The 21358-nt window shown below is 38.4% G+C and overlaps 1 protein-coding gene across 6 annotated transcripts in view; it reads right to left on the bottom strand.

Moving 5' to 3' along the window:
• The window catches only part of LRRIQ1 (leucine rich repeats and IQ motif containing 1), a 96025-nt gene that overhangs the window by 7361 nt on the left and 67306 nt on the right, over positions 1-21358 (bottom strand). For 5 of the 6 annotated variants that reach the window (XM_083400920.1, XM_083400923.1, XM_083400924.1 and 2 more), the window contains 3 exons: positions 9403-9526; positions 5987-6047; positions 2135-2255 (listed from right to left, as the gene is read on the bottom strand). In XM_083400920.1, the coding sequence (XP_083257046.1) occupies positions 2135-2255; positions 5987-6047; positions 9403-9526 (306 nt within the window). Of the gene's footprint in view, positions 1-2134; positions 2256-5986; positions 6048-9402; positions 9527-21358 lie in introns of those variants that run through there. The other variant, XR_014502415.1, reaches the window with a different exon arrangement.

Here is a 21358-nt window from a genome sequence, read left to right as displayed (position 1 = left end):
ATTTATTTAAATATTTAAATCATATGTGCATACAATGATAATTGGTGAAAGCTTTTTTAAAGATAATGTATGATCAACAACTGTAAGCCTGTTAACACGCCATGTACACACACACACACACACACACACACACACACACAGAAACAATCACAGGAGAGGATTAGGCTGAAGGGAAGCATAGGCCTCACAATCTTTCAGTGAATGAAAAACTGTCCACCCTCACTGGCAAAGGGAACTTTTACCGAGAAGGATGCATCATTTATCTTTTAAAAAAGCAAATAATGGAACTCATTGAATTTCTAATCTATGCATTTCTTTCAATTCAGTTTGCAGAGGGTGCCTTTCTCCAGGTCCAAGTCAATGAATGATATTTTCAAATAGATTTACTTATTATTGTAATTATTTTACCATGGTAGGAAAAATGTAAAAGTGTTGTAGTCCTTTATATTATTATGAAAAAGTGTTTCAGAGTATGACTGTTGAATGTGTTGCAATCTTACTCATGTTCATTCAGAAGCAAGCCCCACTTTGGGCTTTCCCAGAGAGTATGCAGAGGATTGCAGTCTTAGACTTTTTAGAATGTGAAATAGCCCAGACCAAAAACAAAAACAAAGGAAGTCTAAAGTTGCCATGCAAGAATTCTCTTTTGAAACAAAGAGGAGTTTCATAAAAGCATTCATCTTTGGAATCAAATTAAAAATATTAGCAAAAATCACTGGGGCATACAAACTCTTCAGTGCCAAAAGCAGCTAATTGACTCTCTAAGCCAAAATTACACTAAGCTTGAAAATTGACTCTCCAGATTTCTTAGAAAAATTAGAATATAAATGAACATAGTAATGCAACAGACCTCAGCTTTATTCACTAATAAGTACCTTTGAAACATTATTATATCTCAATCTTATTTTTCTTATAGTTTTAAAATACTAAAATATTTCTGATTACTTTTTCTGGTAAACCACGTATTTCTACCTGTCCACCAATTCTTTATAAAAGTGCTATTTAAATATATGTTTCTGAATAAAGGCTGCCTGGTTCTTGAATTCAACATACACTTTCATCCTAAGCATTTGTGCCAACTCCACCAGACATTTTCTATGAAGGAATCATAACATCAAGTAGTGTGATTCTATACTGGTATAGTTTTGGTATGCCCAAACTTTGCAACTTGTATGGTAGCAAAGCAAATCTTAGTGTTAGACTTATTGCAGTATGTGCTTAACTGCTGTTTGTGGATTAATTGCATACGATACTCTTTTTTTGCCTTCACCTTCTGTAAAAAGAAGTACACTAAACTGTTCATGTCAAATTACTGATTTAATACTTATGGATTAAACAATTTAAAAGACAGAAGACTCTCATTTTAAATCAAAGCTGCACTACTAAAGTGAATGAAACCATGCCATTTGTCTCACTGAAAGCTACCAATGAGCAAGTGGTTTCAGGATTAGGCCTTAAGCGGCAGACAAATACCCATCTTCAGGAAACATCAAAGGGTTTGGTAGGGCCTAGAGGAATAAGTAACTAAATTATAGGTTTTAGTTAAACAAAATCTCTGATGATTCTAATTTTCCACATGGTTTTATGCACACACATTATCATACACACTCTCTTTAAATCAATTTGTCAATCACTCTCCCATTCATACACATCTAGATATATATATATGCAGTGATATCCCCCCAAAATGTTTAGGGGTACTCTCATTTTCCTACTCATATTGAAATACTGCCCCTCAATGAGGCCAAACTTAGATTCACAAAATGTTTAGGGGGTATGCATACCTGTGTACCCCCAGAAAAAGCACTGTATGTATGTATATGTCTATACATATACACATGTATATACATATACATATACATACACATACATACATACATACATACATATTTCTCGCTCTGGATATGCCAGATACACACATACATTTAGGTAGTTCTATGGTATCTATATGCATACACTAACATTTCAATATATCTACAGGCATACATTTTATAGTCACATAACATTTCAAAATAAGGGCAGAAGTAGAGACTAAACCACCACTGTCCTGCTAAGATTGTGTCATTTGATGCTAAGCCCTGTCAGGTGATTCAAGCTTTATCTAGCTGATTATTAAAAGGAAAGTACAACTTACTTGAAGGTCCTGCAGAGTGTCTGTGTGGCTGATTATTTTTTTCTTTGTTCTGAGTCAAAGTACTTCCACTGGTCATGGAAACAAGCTCTAAATCCGTGTCTTCTCTCCTTACAGGGCTTGTCTGGAAGCAGTGAAAGAGAATGTACACAATCAAGAAACAAAATATGACATTTTCTGAATGCAGCTCACATTACTCTCAAATAAACAAGCCGGCTCTGTCAAACAATCTTCTTCAGAATGATCCCACAATCCTTTATTGCTGCCCAGTCTGAACAAATGCACTATGTCAAAGCATTTTTGTAAATAGGAGGCGATCTTAAAATTGTGGTTTGTGATCAGAATCAGTGCAGCAACAAAAGACAACATTTTAGTACAGTAATTTTGAAGAAAATAAATCTTGCAGACAACTGATGAAACCTTAAACAGCTTAAGATCATTTACTGAGCAGTCTATAATTTAAAGTCAGAGTTGAAAGCCAGAAATGTTATATTTGATTATTTTTTTGCCATATTTGTGCTTAATCCAGAGCAAGTATCAGTTCTATCAATCAAACACTGAGTGAGTAATTTCATCTTTGCTACCTAACTAAACCTTCAGAAGAGTTTTTATGTACAGCTTGCATAAGATAATTATATTAAAATGTAACATATTGATGGATTTAAAAGAATAGAACAGAAAAAAGTTCTTTCATGTCAGTATGTTTTTAGATTTAGAATGGAGATTGAATAGAGAAATTAATTCAATGGTTTCAGCAATGCACATATCTGTACATTACAAATACTGGTCTTTGAACCATAAATCCTTGTAAGTAAGACTATTTATGTTTAGATTTATTTCCATGTAAGGATCACAGCCTATGAAACTGAAATGTACATATGAATTTAATTTTGCCGAGTTTAAAAATGTGTTATTTGTGAATGCAATGCTGTATTTAAGGTTTAAAACATAAATAAAATTACAATTCATAAATGTACTAACATTTTAAGTGAAATTAGTTGGTGCATATGCAAGAAAGTTAAAACACACTTACATCTCATTGAGGGAGGACCTAAGAATACAGTACAGTCTTTATTTCTCAATTATTTCAATGGACTAAGTGCTCTCAGCTTCTGAAGTGTATCTGTAATGACTGTGGTGATTCCAAAATCTTGGCAGAACAAATTAATGCAGTCATTCAGTGTTTGTCCACTCTTATAGACTGGAGTAGACTTCAGGTTTCTTGGATCTAGTTTGGTTTTGGTTTCCCATAGAACCCCAAGACCTACAAACTGGAACCATGTGCAGAAGACAGTTGGAATTAAAGAACAGGGGGCCTCTGAGCACACCCTGAGCCTATGAACTTGGTGGACACATTTCAGCAGCCTAATTTAGCTAGAAAAAAGTAATTATGTTGCTGTTGTTCCTAACAAAAATAGGAGACCCTTGCTGATCAACTATTAATTGCCAGAAATCTAATTGCCAGTTAACCCTGATCTAAATTCTCCCAATCTGTTAGACAAACATCTGTTTTATCCACTTCATCTGTTATATAGTCTTGCCCCCTTTTTGGAGAAAAGAGGTTTTCCCATGCTGCTCCATGCTTTTGTAATCTCTAAAATGTATTGCTGAAGTGTGCTTCATTGAAGGCTGTCCATGAACATAGACCAGAAGCTTCAACTAGTGCAGAATTCTGTTGCCCATCTCTTGGAAGAAGCTTACATTTGGGAATATATTCATCCTACTTTGCAAAGAGTAGACACCTTCTGGACTTAATTTAAGGTGGCTCTTTTAAAATCCCTTTATAGTCTGGCACCTACAGGTTTCTTAAAGTTCACCTCTCCCTAGATTAGCTGATTTAGTGCCTTAGCTATGCAAGGCTATTCCTACTCCATGTGCACACATGTGAGGTGAAGACATAATTTTATCTTAATGATTTTGAGGCTGTAGAACAGGAGTCACAAACTTTTTTGGACCAGTGGGAAAATCAGGAATTTTGAGAAAGTGCCGTGGGCACCACTCACAAAATGGCTGCTATGAGGGTGTATAGGAGAGGCCAAGACAGTGCAGACAGGGACTGAGGAGAAAGAGAAAATACTTTCTCAATTATTGCGGACTTTTGAGGAAATATTTCATTGTACCAGATGAGGTCCTGGTGGGCATACTGTTGGCCGTGGATGCCATGCTGATGAACCCAAGAACAACCTATCTGATGAGATACTTTGGCCTTGTGTCCTATTTATTTGTTTTATTTGCAACATTTACATCCTGCCTTTCTTCCTTGGACCTCAAAGTAGGATTCTTTAGTCCTCACCACAACTATGTGAACTAGGTCAGACTGAGTTTGCATGACCTGCCCAAAGTCATTAAGTGAGGCTTACGGCATAAAAGGGTTTGAAACCTGAGTTCTCTCAGTCCTAGTCTGTGCTTAAACACTAAAACATACCTCTGGCAGAATGCTTATGGCCACGAAGTGGACACTGTGGTGCTGCGTTCCTGCTGCTGCAGAGTCTACTGTACTGATTGTTATTTTAAAAACTTATTGCTGGTTTTTATTCTTTTATTCTGGTGGGAGTCATCTCAAACTTTCAGTAAATGTTTTGAAATTAATACGTCCATGAGGCAGAAGCTACCAATTAACATGCCTGGCTGTATCAAACAGGTCTTAAAGAAGTAGCTTGATCTCTTTGTAGGCTTATACAAAAAAAGTAATCTGGGTTACTAGTCATTCAGACTGGGGGTAAAATTCATTCCTCAAACAAAATTCAGAGATAAATCAGTATTATACTGTGAACAAAAGCCAACCACATATTTTGTAAGTGTATTATGTTGTTCGTCAGAGGGGATGTAGCATACACCTGAGTAAAGTCAGTTTGCTATTCATACACAAGTAATTATTTTTGAGTGGTACTCTGTTGTTCACACAACTGGATTCAGCACCCACCCTAATACATTGTATATTCTCCCTGCACCTAGAAATCTCAGGTACTGCTGAAAGTCAATGTGCAATTGAACAAGCGGAACAAGGGCTCACAACTCATGTTTATTTCTAAACAGCTCTTTACCTATATAGATCACAAAGCAATCACATAAAATATAAGGAAAAACTAAAATCGCAGCTAAAACATTTTCCCCAATAGAATACTTCCAGTAATTTAGTAAGAACTTGAATGTTCATGCCAGTAAGACACTCTCCCTTATCTTCAAAAAGTCTTCATGAATAAATTAAGCTGGTGCCAAACAATAGTTACTGAGGGGGTTCATTGTAATTTTCCACAGTTGGGGTGCCATCACAGAGAAGGCCTTGCTTTGTGTCACCACACAACAGTGGGACTAAAAGTAAGGCCTCCCTGTTGATCCCTGTTGAGCATTGCAGAGGTGCTCCTTTAAGTATTTGTGTTCCTAGTCATTCCGGGCTTTTGAAATCAACACCTTACGTTGCACTCGGCAGCTTATCAAAAGCCAGTGCAGCTCCTGGCGGACTGGTAATGACACATGCAAGGGGATAACCCACAATTGAGGTACAGATGGCAAATGCAAAGGGATTATGAATTATGTATATATGCAGATTTGATTTTACACAGCTGTAGCATTCAAAGAAAGTCTCACCCTGATCTCAGAAGCATTTATAGGACAATCATATGCATATTTACCCATAAGTAAGTCACATTGAGTTCAGTGGGGCTCACTGCCAGTTAAGAATGCATGGGATTGCAATTGTAATAATTTTTTTAATGTTGTACACTGAGTTAATGTTGTGCCCTGAGATCTTTTGATAAAGGGTGGCATTTAAATTTAATAATAATAATAATAAATGTCCAGATTTTTAAAAAACCAGTTACCATGGTAAAAACAAAACAAAACAAAACATCTTACCACATGTTGAACTCTTCCTCCCTTGATAACTTCTGGATCTATCTCAGGTAAGAAATGTTTGCTATACAGTGAATGGAAAACGACAAATATGTCAGTAACAGAATAAAATGCATCAGAATACTAAAGCTAGTACCCAATGAACTATTTCAATTGCTCCAAGGGCTTTGGTATACCCAGTGAGCTGTTTGCCTTATCTTTGAGCGACAAATTTAAACCACACAACACACTGCTTCCTCCCAGTCTTCTCTCTATTTCAAAAGTGATTTCTTAGGCATGTCAAGTGGGGTATGACAAACCTAAAGCTTGCTTGGGCACACATAAATATCACTATTAAACAATTTATGGAGAGCATTTTACAATTGTCTCATGGCAATGTATGAATACCATAAACACAGCTGAAAGTATTTTAATAGTATAACCCCCCCCCCAACTAAATATCGGTTTGAGAACAATACAAAACAAACGCTTAAGGCAATTACTAGGTCCTGTCCTTAAGTGTACATATTTACCTGTTGGCAAGTTTCACTATAATCAATGGGACTTCTGGATAAACATATCTTTCCAACTCTACAACTCCATGATTCTATGATAGTTAGCATTGGGCTGTATGACACCTACTGCTTAGAAACGGCAGGTTGTCAAATGTTTAGCTAAATATCATTAAGAATTTTGGCTCTTATTTTCAGTGGGTTTAAGGAATATTATTTTTAACAATCTGGCTCAAACAGATAAGGAAGTCATTCATTGCCAGAAAGTTTAAGATAAAATTCTCAAAATGCAAGTTCTTTAATAGCTAGAAATTTATCAAATTTACTAGTGTATTGAAGGAGTATAAATTACACCTATCATTATCCAATCTTATTCAAGCAGTCTATTATATAGCAGTAATCTTGGTTTTGGTTAGATAAGTCTATCAGTTATTTGACCACATGGCTTCTGATTCCTTTCCAGTTGATGTTTTGCCATCAAGTTGAGGGTAAGTAGGATCAGTCATAATACCTAAATTATCCTAACAAATGCTATTAACATTAATGTGCCACACACATCTACAGAAGTGATTTAATATGATTTAGACTGCAACAGTATACCTACTTATCTGGAAATAAGTCCAATTGAACTCTATGGCTTACTTCTGAGTAGGCATATATAGGAGTGTGTTGTTAGAAACAACTGAGATTGCATAAATGACATTTGACCTTAAGTCTAAAAAACTATTGTATTTATCTTCTCTAAATGCTTTTATGAAAATTAAAACCAGGGAATAAAATTAAAACTAAATTGTAATATCTGGGCCCCTCTGCTAACTTACAGAGCACAAGATAAGGATTAAAAATACTATAGTTTATGGTTTTATCTTTTCACCTGGTTTTAAAAAACATATATTTTTCAAGGGTAAGTATGGTACTCCTGTATATAAAAAAACCTCATCATTATATAAAATATTGTTTAAAGGGTTAAACTATGAATTGAACTTCTATCTTTTTCTGAAGACTATCATGAGAGCCTGGATAGCTCCGCTGGTTGGAGAGCAGTGCTGATAACACCTAGGTTGCAGGTTTGATTCCTGTTTGGAACAGCTGCATATTCCAGCATTGCAGGGGGTTGGACTAGATGATCCTCAGGGTCCCTTCCAACTCTACAATTCTGTGATTCTATGATTACCTGAGGATTGTTCTTTTAAATAATATTCCATATAAATGAAATTCATTTCTAAGATATTCTAACGTTGTCTGGCATCTCAGTCCTAAACATAATTAATTGAAATATACAATCTTGTTCCAAATAAGAATATTTTGGGGAGTATCTGTTGTCACTGACTTCCACTTGATATGGTTACCATTGCTGTTAGGTAAGCAGCTGCTCACAATGTTTAATTCAATTTGGCATGGGATTGGCAGATAGCGCCCTACAAAATCATGCCATTAACATCCCTACTGAGAAATCAATCGTGGCACTTTGTCCCTGGGTCCACTGCACCATTGATCTCAACACAAATAACTTGCAAATAAAGGAAGGGAGGGTTCTGTTTAGAGCTATTATTACAAGCAAGTAGGATATAAATGATGTTAAATAACAATAAATCAAAATTGGGAGGCACAGAGAACCTCGGACTGCCAGGCTGCCTATGGAGAGCATGTTGTGTGACAGTAAGGTAAAGGGACCCCTGACCATTAGGTCCAGTCGTGGCTGGGGTTGCGGTGCTCATCTTGCTTTACTGGCTGAGGGAGCTGGCGTACGGCTTCCGGGTCATGTGGCCAGCATGGTTAAGCCGCTTCTGGCGAACCAGAGCAGCACACGGAAATACCGTTTACCTTCCTGCCGGAGCGGTACCTATTTATCCACTTGCACTTTGACGTGCTTTTGAACTGCTAGGTTGGCAGGAGCAGGGACCAAGCAACGGGAGCTCACCCCGTCGTGGGGATTCGAACAGCCGACCTTCTGATCGGCAAGTCCTAGGCTCTGTGGTTTAACCCACAGCGCCACCTGCGTCCCAGTAGTGTTGCATTATAGTGCGCACCTGCTTCCTGGGGCAGAATTGTGTGTGCTATGGGCTGATGCCAATTATGTGTAATAGTTCCTCTGATATTCCACCAATTGGATCTTGTCTCTTGCATTTTAGCATCTTTATTAATCATGATGTTTTTAAAAAGTCCACCTGTATGCTTTTTGTCATTCAGCTGTCCCCCCACTGACAATAAAACTTTGAGGAGTGTTTTTTTTTCTGATCTGAGGGCAGAATTGCCTCGCATCTGCAGGTGTGATCTGCCTGACAGCCTTGATAACTGTCCTCAGAGAAACTCTCTTTTGACTTCTGAAGAACCACCACTAACACAAAGATAAATCATTGAAGTTTAAAGGAAGCATTTCCTCAAATGTGCAGACCTGAAATTTTGTTGTGATTTTTTAAAAAAAAAAAACAATCAAAAGCTTTGTATTATTTCTGCTCCCCTTTTCCTTGTGTATTTCTGTAAGATATATTGCCCAGTCTAGCTCATGCCTAGTTCAAAATAGCATCTGCCATGTCTCAGCACATCGGCACGCTATTTAGTGTACCTGGTTAGCTATTAAATTGCAATGATTTTGAATGCATTCTGTAACTTGAAGAATACAAGAAAAATATATGTTTCCCTGCATTTTTCATAAATACAACTATTTGGGTTTCTGACAGAAAAAATATTCATGGATATTATGAAGTGATATTGCATGCTGGCATGTCATAGCAATTCACTAAGGTTTGTGGCAGAATGAGATGCAGAATTTATTGAATTAATTCTCAACGGGAGTGTGTTTGAAACTTGGCAATCTGGCCTTTGGGGGGAAAAAAGCATATTTGTTTTAGGACAATTAAGATGGGTTTCATGTTACATGATGTGTTATTACAATCCAAAAATCTAATTTAAAGGCAATGATCTCACCATTTTTCATTTCTGGGGCTAGTTGCTTCAAAATCCCAAACCTGTGTATGAAGCCACTGGTATGTACGTTCTTTGTTCCTTTCCATCTTATCTGCGGAACCATAAGCAAATGCTTCTTCCTTACCTGTGGATGAGAGATATTTTCAAGTTCTAACCTTTTGTTGTGACAAATGCCAAACAAACAGCACTGATTTATAGCAGAATGCTATGCAGGTTTATGTGGCAGGGAGACTAAATGGCCTCAACAAGACTTCTTAATAAATATTCATAGGATTGGGCAGATAAGGCGGTAAGTAAAAACAGAAAAAAAAAGACAGAGCATGTATTTTCTCCCTTACTTCCTTTCTCTGTACTTTGTAGCACACAGAATATTTGCAAAATAAGGCTCCATATAGAAACTGAAAGTACAAAATGTGTCTGTGGAAGGTTAGTAGGGCTACTTGAAAAGACCAGTTAAGTAAACAGGTATGTTAAATAAGCTTCTATAATTGCCTTCCCTTTGATTATATCCGCACAAGATTTCCCCAAAAAACATTCCAAAGCGCAGGTCCCCTCCTGGTGGGGGCACTAAATAGCTGAGATTTAACTCTGTCTTCTGCCTAAGGATGGCAGAGGATTGCCATAACTCTCATGCTTGCCCAAAGTCCAGAATGGAAATGAAGCAAGCAAATATGAGTGGCATTAATTTTTGCTGCTTTCTTTTTTAATCCACAAACATGACACAAATTATCACATTATTTTCTGCATAGTTTTTGTGTTTCCTTTTCACTGAAATGCCCTGAAGTTAATTGCACAATTAATTGCACGTAATTATGTTTGTTTCAGGCTTTCAGCCATAGCTGGTAGGAAGACAAATAACCCAGGTTTTAACAGAAGCCTAACTGTAACAGAACAGAAAACTCTGATTGTGATGAACACTGGATGGGACAGGAATTGCTGCCTCCTTATATGCCCACTGTGTCATTTCTGAGTTTTTACTGGTGGTCAGTTTTATTCTATGAGCGTTAGCTGGTTCCAAGGTGTGGTTAGCACTCAGATCTGGCCCTCTCCCTCTTCTTTCCAGTTGCCTTTGACTGGATCTAGCTATCCAGGGGTCATTTACCTTTAACTTTTACCCACCAACCTTACTAGTGATGAGCTTCTATCTCCTGATCCTGCGCTGTTCTCAAGGGATCCAGGACCTTACTCTGTTCTGCTTCTTCCTATTTTATGTTTGTTCCCTTGAGTGACATCATTTCTACTTTTCATGTGCACCTGGGCCATGGCTAAATAAGATGGACTCTGCATTGGGTGGCCTGGGATATAGGATGTACATGATGGACGGCAGTGACAGAGCTTATTTAGAAGGTGTTGTAATTGCAGTTCTACGAAGATGTAAAAGAAAAAAAAGTGGAGGGAGATGGGGACAGCTTCTGATATCAGAAACTAAATCCTGGTCAAACTCAGTACATGTACAAAAAAAAGATGAATCTGCAATATAGAAGGAACAGAAAGAAAAGAGCATCACATCCAAACATGTGTGAACCAAATACGGTACCAGACAGAAGTGAGGTAATCTCCTGTGCAGACATTGCTTCAGAAATGCAGCAGACACTCAAAAAGTTACTTTACCAACTCACAGCAGCTGGTAGAAGTCAACTTAGAAAGAAGAAATTCACATTGGAATATGCGATATTATATGTTAAAGATCTCTATACGTAGTGCAGACCTCTTGTTTCTGGCCTTTTCAGACCAGAAAAGCCTGAGGCTTCTGGCTGATTTTGTAATGTGTAGAAACACTCAGTGTAAGGTGGTGGAATGAACTTCCAAATTCATTCCCGATTTTTCATACTGTGAACTTAGAGCACTGAACGTAATCAAGTCATATCTCCAGCACCTGTTTCCTAAAATCTATGTATTATCAGGATGATCTGTTGGAGCATTTAATCCCTTGGGATGATTATGTGCCATGGGAAAGTACCCTTTGTGATCACTTTGATTCTCTAGAGCAAAAAGAAACCATATTCTCTGTACTTTAGCCTGCTCTTAATTTTTCTCTCTTGCCACCAGCAATAACATATTCAAAGCTGAGCCCAGCTTTGGCTGGGGAGGGCGGGGTATAAATAAAATTTATTATTATTATTATTATTATTATTATTATTATTATTATTATAGCAATGTTTGTTCTGTCTCAAGACATTTTGGGAATGTTCCCAGTCCTTAACAGAGTAACAAAATACACGGACATTTAAGGCAGCAATGACATGCACTCTTACTTGGAATGAAGCTCTAGAATGACTTACTTCTGAGGAAACATACACAGGATTGTATTGTATTGACTAAAGAAGAAAAGCTAGCAAGCTTAGAAGTATAATATACCCCATGTGCAGGCTTACATATTAGTCATCTTGTATTGTGTTCCCCACTTCCCCAGTGGTGAAAAGTTGCATAGGCAATGCTAAATGGGCTTGGTTTACTTTGGATGAGAGTGCTGAGACTTATTGTATCACTATAATGTTGGCTTTATTTACAAATAATTATTTACAAATATAAAAATAAACCCTAAGTGGAGGCAAAGCTGATCTGGTAGCCCACATCAGATTTGCAGAGATGCCAACTCACAGCGTGCTTTCCCCTTCTGTCTCAAGTTCACACCCCCCCCCTCTGCTCCCTCCTCTTAGTTGGTATCCCAATCAAATGTATTCCCAACTATCTCATAACCATTTGCTCCGATCAGCTGACTATTCTGGGGTATTAACCAGCAAATCTATCTAACTAAAGAATTGCTATTCAGGTAGGTAGCCGTGTTGGTCTGACACAGTCGAAATACATTTAAAAAAAAAAATGTCCACTAGCCCCTTAGAGACCAACTAAGTTTGTTCTTGGTATAAGCTTTCATGTGCATGCACACTTCTTCAGAATCGTTAGTCAATAGTTGTCACAATATCAATTATTTAACAATAGTCCTAGAGTTCTCCAGCACCATGCCAGAGGCTGCCTCTGCCAGTTCAGTCAGGAAGGCTACTGGTCATCTGGCTGTGCAGAACAGAAGCAGCACAATCAATCTCTTTTGGTCTGGCACCAGGTAAAAGCTCCAAAGGCCAGCTGCCAGTTGGAGAGGTCTCCTGGTGAGTCACTGTAAGAACGGCATTTGATCATTTAGTTTTTGAGATGTAAAATCAAATGGAAAGACTATTACGATTTGGTTTGAAATCTAGATGATCTGTTGTACAGTGTGGTCATGGTCACATCTTAAAATACTAAATTGAAGCAAATGTTCCAAGGGTTTGCCTGTTTAGATAAAATTCATTCAGGGCTGTCATCACCATTGAGCTGTTTAAAATACAGCATGACAGGAAGCTATATTGCCCATGCCTTTGCAAGGCTACTTTCCCCCGATCCAGCTTGAGACTTCATTATTTATTTATTCTATATAAATATGTACAAACTGCACTTTCACAGAAAAATGCAGTATAATGAAGTGATGTCTCATGTGGTCATTGGCCCGACCCACAGGACAGGACATTCCCTGGATTTGGTGGTCTGGAATTGGGGTGGTGATGGCTCTACGACTCCACTGTCATGGTCAGACCACTTCCTGTTGAACTTTAGGGTAATTCTATTAATTTTACCCTGCAGGAGGTGGGAGACCAATTAAGATGGACTCTCCCAAGAGTCTTATGGATTTCAATGGATTCTTTAATTTTCTGGAAATTTTCCAGTGGACAGAGCCGGTGATCCTGTCAAGGCCCCTGTCTCACTGTATGGTGCTGAAATGCAGAGGGTTAGCAACACAATTGCCCCATAGCACCCCCTCTGATGCTACGAAGCACATTCACCCCCCTGGAATAGTGGGGAACTGTGTGTGTAAAAATCGACCAGTTCACAAATATAAGTGCAACTGATTTAGCACATGTATGCCTACTTACAGTGGCAGTGAAGAGGGCCTGCTTTGCTGCCTCTATCATGAAATTAACTCTTCCAGCATATAGGTTGAAAAACATTGTTCAACACTGTTCTAACTACAGTGGTACCTCTGGTTACGAACTTAATTCGTTCCGGAGGTCCGTTCTTAACCTGAAACCGTTCTTAACCTGTGGTACCACTTTAGCTAATGGGGCCTCCTGCTGCCACCGTGCCGTTGGCACGCAATTTCTGGTCTCATCCTGAGGTAAAGTTCTTAACCCGAGGTACTACTTCTGGGTTAGCGGAGTTTGTAACTCGAAGTGTTAGTAACCTGAGGTGTTTGTGACCAGAGGTACCACTGTACTGGTATTTTGTGACATAGGACAAACAGTTAAATATTAACCTATAGTAGTAAAAATATTTTCTGGAACTTAAGTAGTTAATAAAATGACCAAATAATGTGACTGTGGAAAAAGGGGTTGAGTAAAATGGACATATATGCTAGAGACTGAACAAATGCTAAAAATGCAACTACTGTTTAACTTTTCTGATTTATAAGTATAATTCACCTCCCACACAAAGCATCAGTACTACTGCTGCCAGGGTAAGATTAATAAAGAAAGTAGTCATTCAGCCCATGCATCCTGGATGAATTTCAGATCTCTCTAACACTGTGCCAGCATTCAGATCTAATGTTCAAGGTTTGTTTTTTTGTTTTTTGTTTAAACTGGCTTGAGGTTGCATTAAGAAAAATGGAAGACAGGTATCATGGCAATCTTATTTGTGGTCTGAAAGCAATGCATAGTAATTTGGAGTTTTACTTAAAAAGGTAAGTGGCTTATACTTTGATCATAGTGATTTGCACCAGGCTGAAGTCTTAGAAAATAAAGCATACATTAAGGAAAGTGCTTATATAAAAAGGAAAATCAGATCGACTCAGTGTATTTCTTCTATTGTACCTTTACTTTCTAAATTACCCTATTTTTCTGTGTATAAAACTAGTTCCCCCCCTAAAATTTTGGGGACATCTTATACATGGATACATCTCCCCCCATTTTCTTAAATCGGAGTTCCCCCAAATAGGGGACGTCTTATACATGAGGGCGTCTTATAGACGGAAAAATACAGTAATTTTTCCGGGTCATTACGGCATACTGTGAAATAGGGATAATTACAATAATACAATATATACAATATATGCACATCATTTACGCTTATTACAAACAGCTACTCCCATTAGTCCAATATATGTTAATGTATAATTAAACCAGGAATAGCTAACCTGTGACCATCCCTGACCAATTCTAGGAGCTAGAATTCAAAGCATGTGAAGGGCCACGTGTTAGCCATTCACAAGTTAAAACAACAATTGTGGATACTTCATGTACAAAGCATGTAGTGCAAATGATTTTGCAACGGTACACATTTTTGCACTTTCAGGAATCACTCCTGTGTCTGAGTAAACAAGAAAAATGCAGTGTGCTTGCAGAATATTATCTGTGAATAGATCCCTGATCATGAATATTCATGTTGAAATTTCAGAGATCATGGGTCTCATTAAAGCAGAAAAATATAGGAGCTGCTTCTTTACACATAATAATGCCCATGTTGTAGTGTACCCAACCCAAAAGCTCAGAAAGACTCCTGTACCTGGAGGAACAGCCAAAGCATAAGTGAACCAGTTGAAAAGCATAAAGACTTGACTAAAATATAAATGTTTATTAAATATAATTTCTTTGATAAAGAAAGCATTCATGCCAAACTGACCGCAGTGCAGCTTGATAAATCAGGACCTAGAAAGTTGTGAGTAATCACCAGAAACATGGGCTCCCCCCTCATCCTCCCCTCACTGGCATGCCAATTCTGGTTGGTTTAAACTACAGTTTTCCTTTATGTAAGAGGGAACTGTGGTTTAGTGTCACTTTACTATGGTTTGAATAGATTTATGGTTCTGGTTAGGGAACAGACATTAGACCACAGGAGGCAAAGGGAGGCGGGTATGCTATGGTCTAGCAAGAAGGGAATGTATGTCTGAACTGGCCCAATGACACTTACATGCCGGTTTTATGATTTGCAACAACAGCAGATACTAAGAGCCACCAGAGCATCCATATTTGTATTGTCTATGCCTTGCATTCTTTGGCTGTTGTGGTGGAAGAGCCAAAGGGAGTGTGAAACTGGAGCACATATGGTGGAAGTAGAAGGAGTCATGATGAGAAAAATTTGTAGAAAATCATAATAGAACCATTTTCATTATGCAAGAAAGAAGCACTTTATGATACGAGGTTAAACAATGAATGAGTGGCAGTGTAGCTAAAACATTGTAATTTGCTACTTAGGCAATGTGGTTAGCTATACTATACTCAAAGATTTACTACGGACAGTGGAGTAAGTTAGATAATTTGCATGGCACCAGAGGGGATGGATGCCAAAAAAAAGATGCATTTAGCAACATTTGAACTATAATACTTGGATGACTGCTGTTAAAGGTACAGGTAATGCATTCTATGCAGTATTTGAGGAAAAAGTAAAAACAAACAAACACACACATTAAAATCTTAATATGCATTTTGCAATGGATACCTAACAAGAAAGTTGTTTATATATTACATGACTATGATATACTCCCATTTGCAAAATGCAGATTTAAAAACCTCCTCAATTTCAAAGAGCGCACCGGTTACAGAGCACCGTGACAGCTCAAGTAAATTGTAGCATATATAGCCTGGACTACTAGGAAAGTCTGACAAAAATCTAAGAAAGCAGACCTGGCTAAGAGTCAGGAGTCATGCTTATTATATAGAAGTCCCAGGGGTATCTTTCAATCAGAGGTCACAATCGAGGCAACAGAAGCAGTGTCACGATATCAGAGAAAGGGCCAATTCAGACCTGCTCCCTGACAGTCACTGAGGTCAGGGCTTGCGGCAAATCATTGTATTACAAGAGAATATTCCCTGTACACTTTTAGAGCTGTCATCTGAACAAACAAGGCCAGGTCATCTGTAGGTTAAACAAGAAACCTTTGCTGACAGCATAAACCATATATTCTCTTTAATTCCTTTTTAATTTTCTTACCTGTATCATACATTTAAAAATGAATATTCTTTGTTTCCACTTTGACACAAGCTAATAATTCAAAATATATGAATTTGTGATTAATTTATTCACTTCAGTAAGAAATATCTCCTTACTATAATGGACTGTTCACCATCTGCACAATTGTTAGGCAACTATTTAAAAAGAAATGTGTATCTGCAGTTAAGGTCTTAGTGATGTGGAGGAAAAAGGACAATAAACATGGCTGATATATTCAATATATTTTGCAATGGACCTCATTGACAGTTGGCCTGATGTAGCACAAACAATCCACATATGGAAGAAGGGTTCTGCACACAGAACTGGATCTGATACTCTGCATCTTGGATCAGATACCCTCAAATTTGGAAAGCTGTGCCAGACAGGTTAAAACCTGCCATAAGAATCATACAATCATAGAGTTGGAAGAGACCACAAGGGCCATCAAGTCCAACCCCCTGCCAAGCAGGAAACACCATCAGACCACTCCTGACACATGGTTGTCAAGCCTCTGCTTAAAGACCTCCAAAGAAGGAGACTCCACCACACTCCTTGGCAGCAAATTCCACTGTCGAACAGCTCTTAGATGATTCATATTGGACCAGGGTCCATGTGTGCATCTGCCAACACAGGGATGGGAAACCTGTGGCCTTCTGTACCCATTGGCCATGCTGGCTATGGCTGACAGGAGACGGATTCCAAAAACATCTAGGAGGTCCACAAGTTCCCCATCCCTGCCATAATAAATGGATAGTACACACTAAGGGTTGAAAGTGCTTATCACCAGATTGGAGAGGCAAAGTCAGTTCAGGCCTTCCTTATCCTCCCCACCCTTAAACATGCGATGGAAGTCAAAACTGACCCTGCTAGTGCCCTGGTTTGTTGGGGTTTTTGTGTGTTATTTATCTATTTATCTTGCTTTTAGATTGCACTTATATTGACCCCAAAGGACCTTAAAGGTAAAGGTGAAGGGACCCCTGACCATTAGGTCCAGTCGTGGCCGACTCTGGGGTTGCGGCGCTCATCTCGCTTTATTGGCCGAGGGAGTCAGCGTTTGTCTGCAGACAGCTTCCGGGTCATGTGGCCAGCATGAGAAAGCCACTTCTGGTGAACCAGAGCAGCACACGGAAACGCCGTTTACCTTCCCGCCAGAGTGGTACCTATTTATCTACTTGCACTTTCACGTGCTTTTGAACTGCTACGTTGGCAGGAGCTGGGACCAAGCAACGGGAGCTCACCCTGTTGCGGGGATTCGAACTGCCGACCTTCCGATCGGCAAGTCCTAGGCTCTGTGGTTTAACCCACAGTGCCACCTGCATCCCTATCTGATCTTAAGGACCTTAGATCAATATAAAAATTACAACAACAATTATGATAAACCACAATTAAAATATAACAGCCAATCAATGAAAAGGGTTCAGCAGCAGAAGTTACACCTTTTATGTGCATATTTATATTGAAGATCTGTAGATAGTGGCCATAAAGGCTGTTCAGGTCCAAATGAACTAGTTGATTTGGCATGACTTCCTAGTAGTTTGCAGACTGCACATGTTAATAGTTTCCAATGCGAAGGATTTTAATTTGGGAAGTGTACATTAGATATAATACATGCACTAGCACTTATTAGAGAAATGTCAAGGGGTTATACTGCTGTACAATCCCATTATTAAATATCTGAATCATTTGTAACCATGCCTACAATTTCTCATAAAAGTTTCTAAATCTAGTGTACTTACTTTCTATTTGTGCAGATTAACTGAAAAGTGTAAAAGGTATATGACTTTGTTCCTTTTATTTAACAGCACCACATTTTCAATATCTAGGCTTCAATTTTGCAGTCTTCTCACAGCGTTTTGTTTAAAATAACATTTCACATCATCAAAAGAAATTGTAATATGTGGGTGTTCCACAACTTTATTAGTTACAAAAAGAAAGAGCATTAGCTTGTGTTCAATATTAAAAACTATGTCAAAAGGAAACAACCTTTTGGGAATGCTGTAGCTCTCTGACCTCATTAGGACAATCAGTCCTTCATAATGCTATAGTTACCATCCAGGGGATAGAAAAATCAGACCCTCCCCCCATAAAACTTGCAGTCAATCACATTGTGATATGCCCATATAAGGATTGTCCATGTCCTAATCCATTCACGTAATATTACTGTAGGTACTAAGGCAGGAGCATATTAAGAGGTAAGGTAGGAGGACTACATAGGAGGATTGTTCTAGCAAAAGAGATCAGGACTGGGTCATGTAAAGACACGGCATCTAGTACCCAAACATGAGCCACACTGGATGCATTCCCTGACAGATGGTCAGCTGACTATTCGCTGTACATGTGTGTTTGAACAGATGATTAGCACTACGAAAATAGACAATGCTGACAATGTTTGATCACTGCTGAATACAAAGATGTTCCAGTTTATGCAAAATGCAAGGATGTGTCAACTTAAGCATGTTGGAGGAAGTTAAGTGTTCTTAAGTGGGAGGCAGACATTTCTTTCTGTGCTGCATGGTCACAGGGTAAGTGTATCTAAAACAGACCACAGACCAAGTCAGTGGGATGATAAATGACATAATCTCAGCAGCAGCAACATGTCAATGGCAGCAATAAGATCTCAATAATATATGAACTGTTTGAGAATTTGTACACACCAACATGTGTTTGCGAAATATATTTTCATCATTTATATCCTGTCCATCTGCCAACACTTTCTACGTGAAATAATTAAGCTCCACACACAAGAATATAGCTTTCCATTCTAGATTGATTTAGTGCAGCATCCACATCATAGTTCTATATCCACAATCTCCAATGCAGATTAAAATTCTCATTCCACACAACCATGCTTCACACAGTGCAGATTAAAAGAGTGTGGGAAGTTCCACTTTTAAACTACTGTTTAGCTACCTTCTTTATGAATGCCAAATAATAGTTAATATGAATGCTAGGGTTACCAATCTACGATTGGGAACTATATGTCTTTCTTAAATGTGAATGCATATTTGGGGCCAGATTTGACAAGACACCATTCACATAATTAGCAACTGGGTGTGAATAGTTTTAAAAAGTAAATAGCAGACATGACCTCACCCCCATGTGCTGGTGTGGGTGGTAATGAGAATTTAACGCATTGCTCCTGCTACAGTCCCATCCATGGGCCCTACATGTCTGCTAATTGTGTCCTATTATTACCACTAACGATGGTTGGACAGTGTTCTCAAAGCTACCAACATGAGTTTGACCAAACTGTGGGAGGCAGTGGAAGACAGGTGTGCCTGGCGTGCTCAGGTCCATGGGGTCACAAAGAGTCGGACATGACTAAATGACTAAACAACAACAATTGCCACAAACAGGAGTTTTTCTTCCAATACAAATAGTGGGCACAGGTTTCCAATCCAGACTAGACCAGAGTAAAGCAAAGGGGTTAAGCAGCCTCATTCCATGCAATAGGATGATGGTCTGGATTAGGACCTGTGCCTCACCATTCAAAGAATTGCTAACTGCATGAATGATGTCCCGTCTACTGTGGCCCTCAGTTTTCTAGCGGGAGTTTCCATAACTGACCTTTATGTGTGAAAATAGGACTTAAAATAACTAATCAAAGCATTTCTTCATTCACTGAGACTGTGCAGAGTGTAGGAAGAAAGACAATGAATGAGCTGAGGAAAAATACAGTGACATTTGTATTTGTATTTAAGAAGAACTTAAGAATTTGTATTTAAGAAGTCCAAGCATTGTAATACTTTATTCAATCTTTCTTGCCAAACACCCTATCCTTCCTCATCTGTCCCCTGCACATTCTCCCCTGAGCCAAACCTATTTGAATTTAAGTTGTTACTAAAATTATCTGTCTTTTGCACTCTAAGACCTAGGTCACAACCTTATTTAGGGGCAGGAAATAGTTATCAGGTCACCGACTGGTCAGATGAAAAGGATTCGAAATGCTTCAGCACTCAGCGATTTATTTCTCCAAATGACTGCCTTATGGAGTATAAAATATTTTAACATTCTTCCTTCCCTTTCTATCTATTCTTTGTGTGGGGGTACGGAAAAATCACTGAACTTCATACCATGAGGAACAAATTGGTGAAAAAGGAAGTACATTCAAAACAATCAAAATCAAATCTTTTGTATTGCCTGATCTACAATGTTTGTTTAAAATTTAAAATTGTGATCTGTAGTGGCAGGAAAAACCACATACACTCCTACCAATGAACATAGCAGCTTGTTTACTGAAAAATAAAAAAAGCATGATTCATTTTTTAAAATGCAATTTCTGGCTTAAGTATATTTAGGATTGCAGGCGACTGATTAAGAGAGTAAGTTCCACTGGACCTAGTGGGCGACATCAAATGCTGCCGTTCTGTTTGATCCAGTAGACCTCTACTAGTATTTGAGAAGAGTAGGCAGAAAGCTTTCTGCTTTCTGCTACAGTCTCCTCCTCACACTTGAAAATAAGCTCCAGACAATTGGGAAACTGTCTGGAACACCATAGAATAGTACAGAGGGCTGCACTAGAAATTGACAAAAAATGCCTTCCCTTTTAGGCACTTCTGCTGGATCAAAAAACATTCTGCAAGTGGAATGGCAACACTGGATTTACTTCTGAGTAAGCATGCCCAATCTTGCATTTGATGGTGGAGCCATTACAAAATGCAGAAGTATGCATGCTGGGCTTTCAGTGCTGACAGAAGTGCTCACTCAGTGGACATTACTACACCTGAAAACAGTCTTTGTCTTAGCTTGACTGATATGCTACTATAATTAAGATAGATAATCTGATTTAACGAATCTTATGAATCCTCCCGGACACAATTTTGCAAGTTGATCCTGGGACAATGAGAGGTACCATCTTTATACTGCTCATGCACCTGAAAACCAAGTACCACGTTATAAAATAAGAGGTATGGGAGCATTCCCCAAGTCTGATATCTGAAAATGTAATATAGAAAGGTACATGTGAACAATACTGTGACTTCTCTGAGACTGCTGA

The sequence above is a fragment of the Podarcis tiliguerta genome, assembly GCF_965153285.1.
Source record: "Podarcis tiliguerta genome assembly, chromosome: 10".
Classification (NCBI taxonomy): domain Eukaryota; kingdom Metazoa; phylum Chordata; class Lepidosauria; order Squamata; family Lacertidae; genus Podarcis; species Podarcis tiliguerta.
This window is presented reverse-complemented; position numbering and strand designations above follow the sequence as displayed.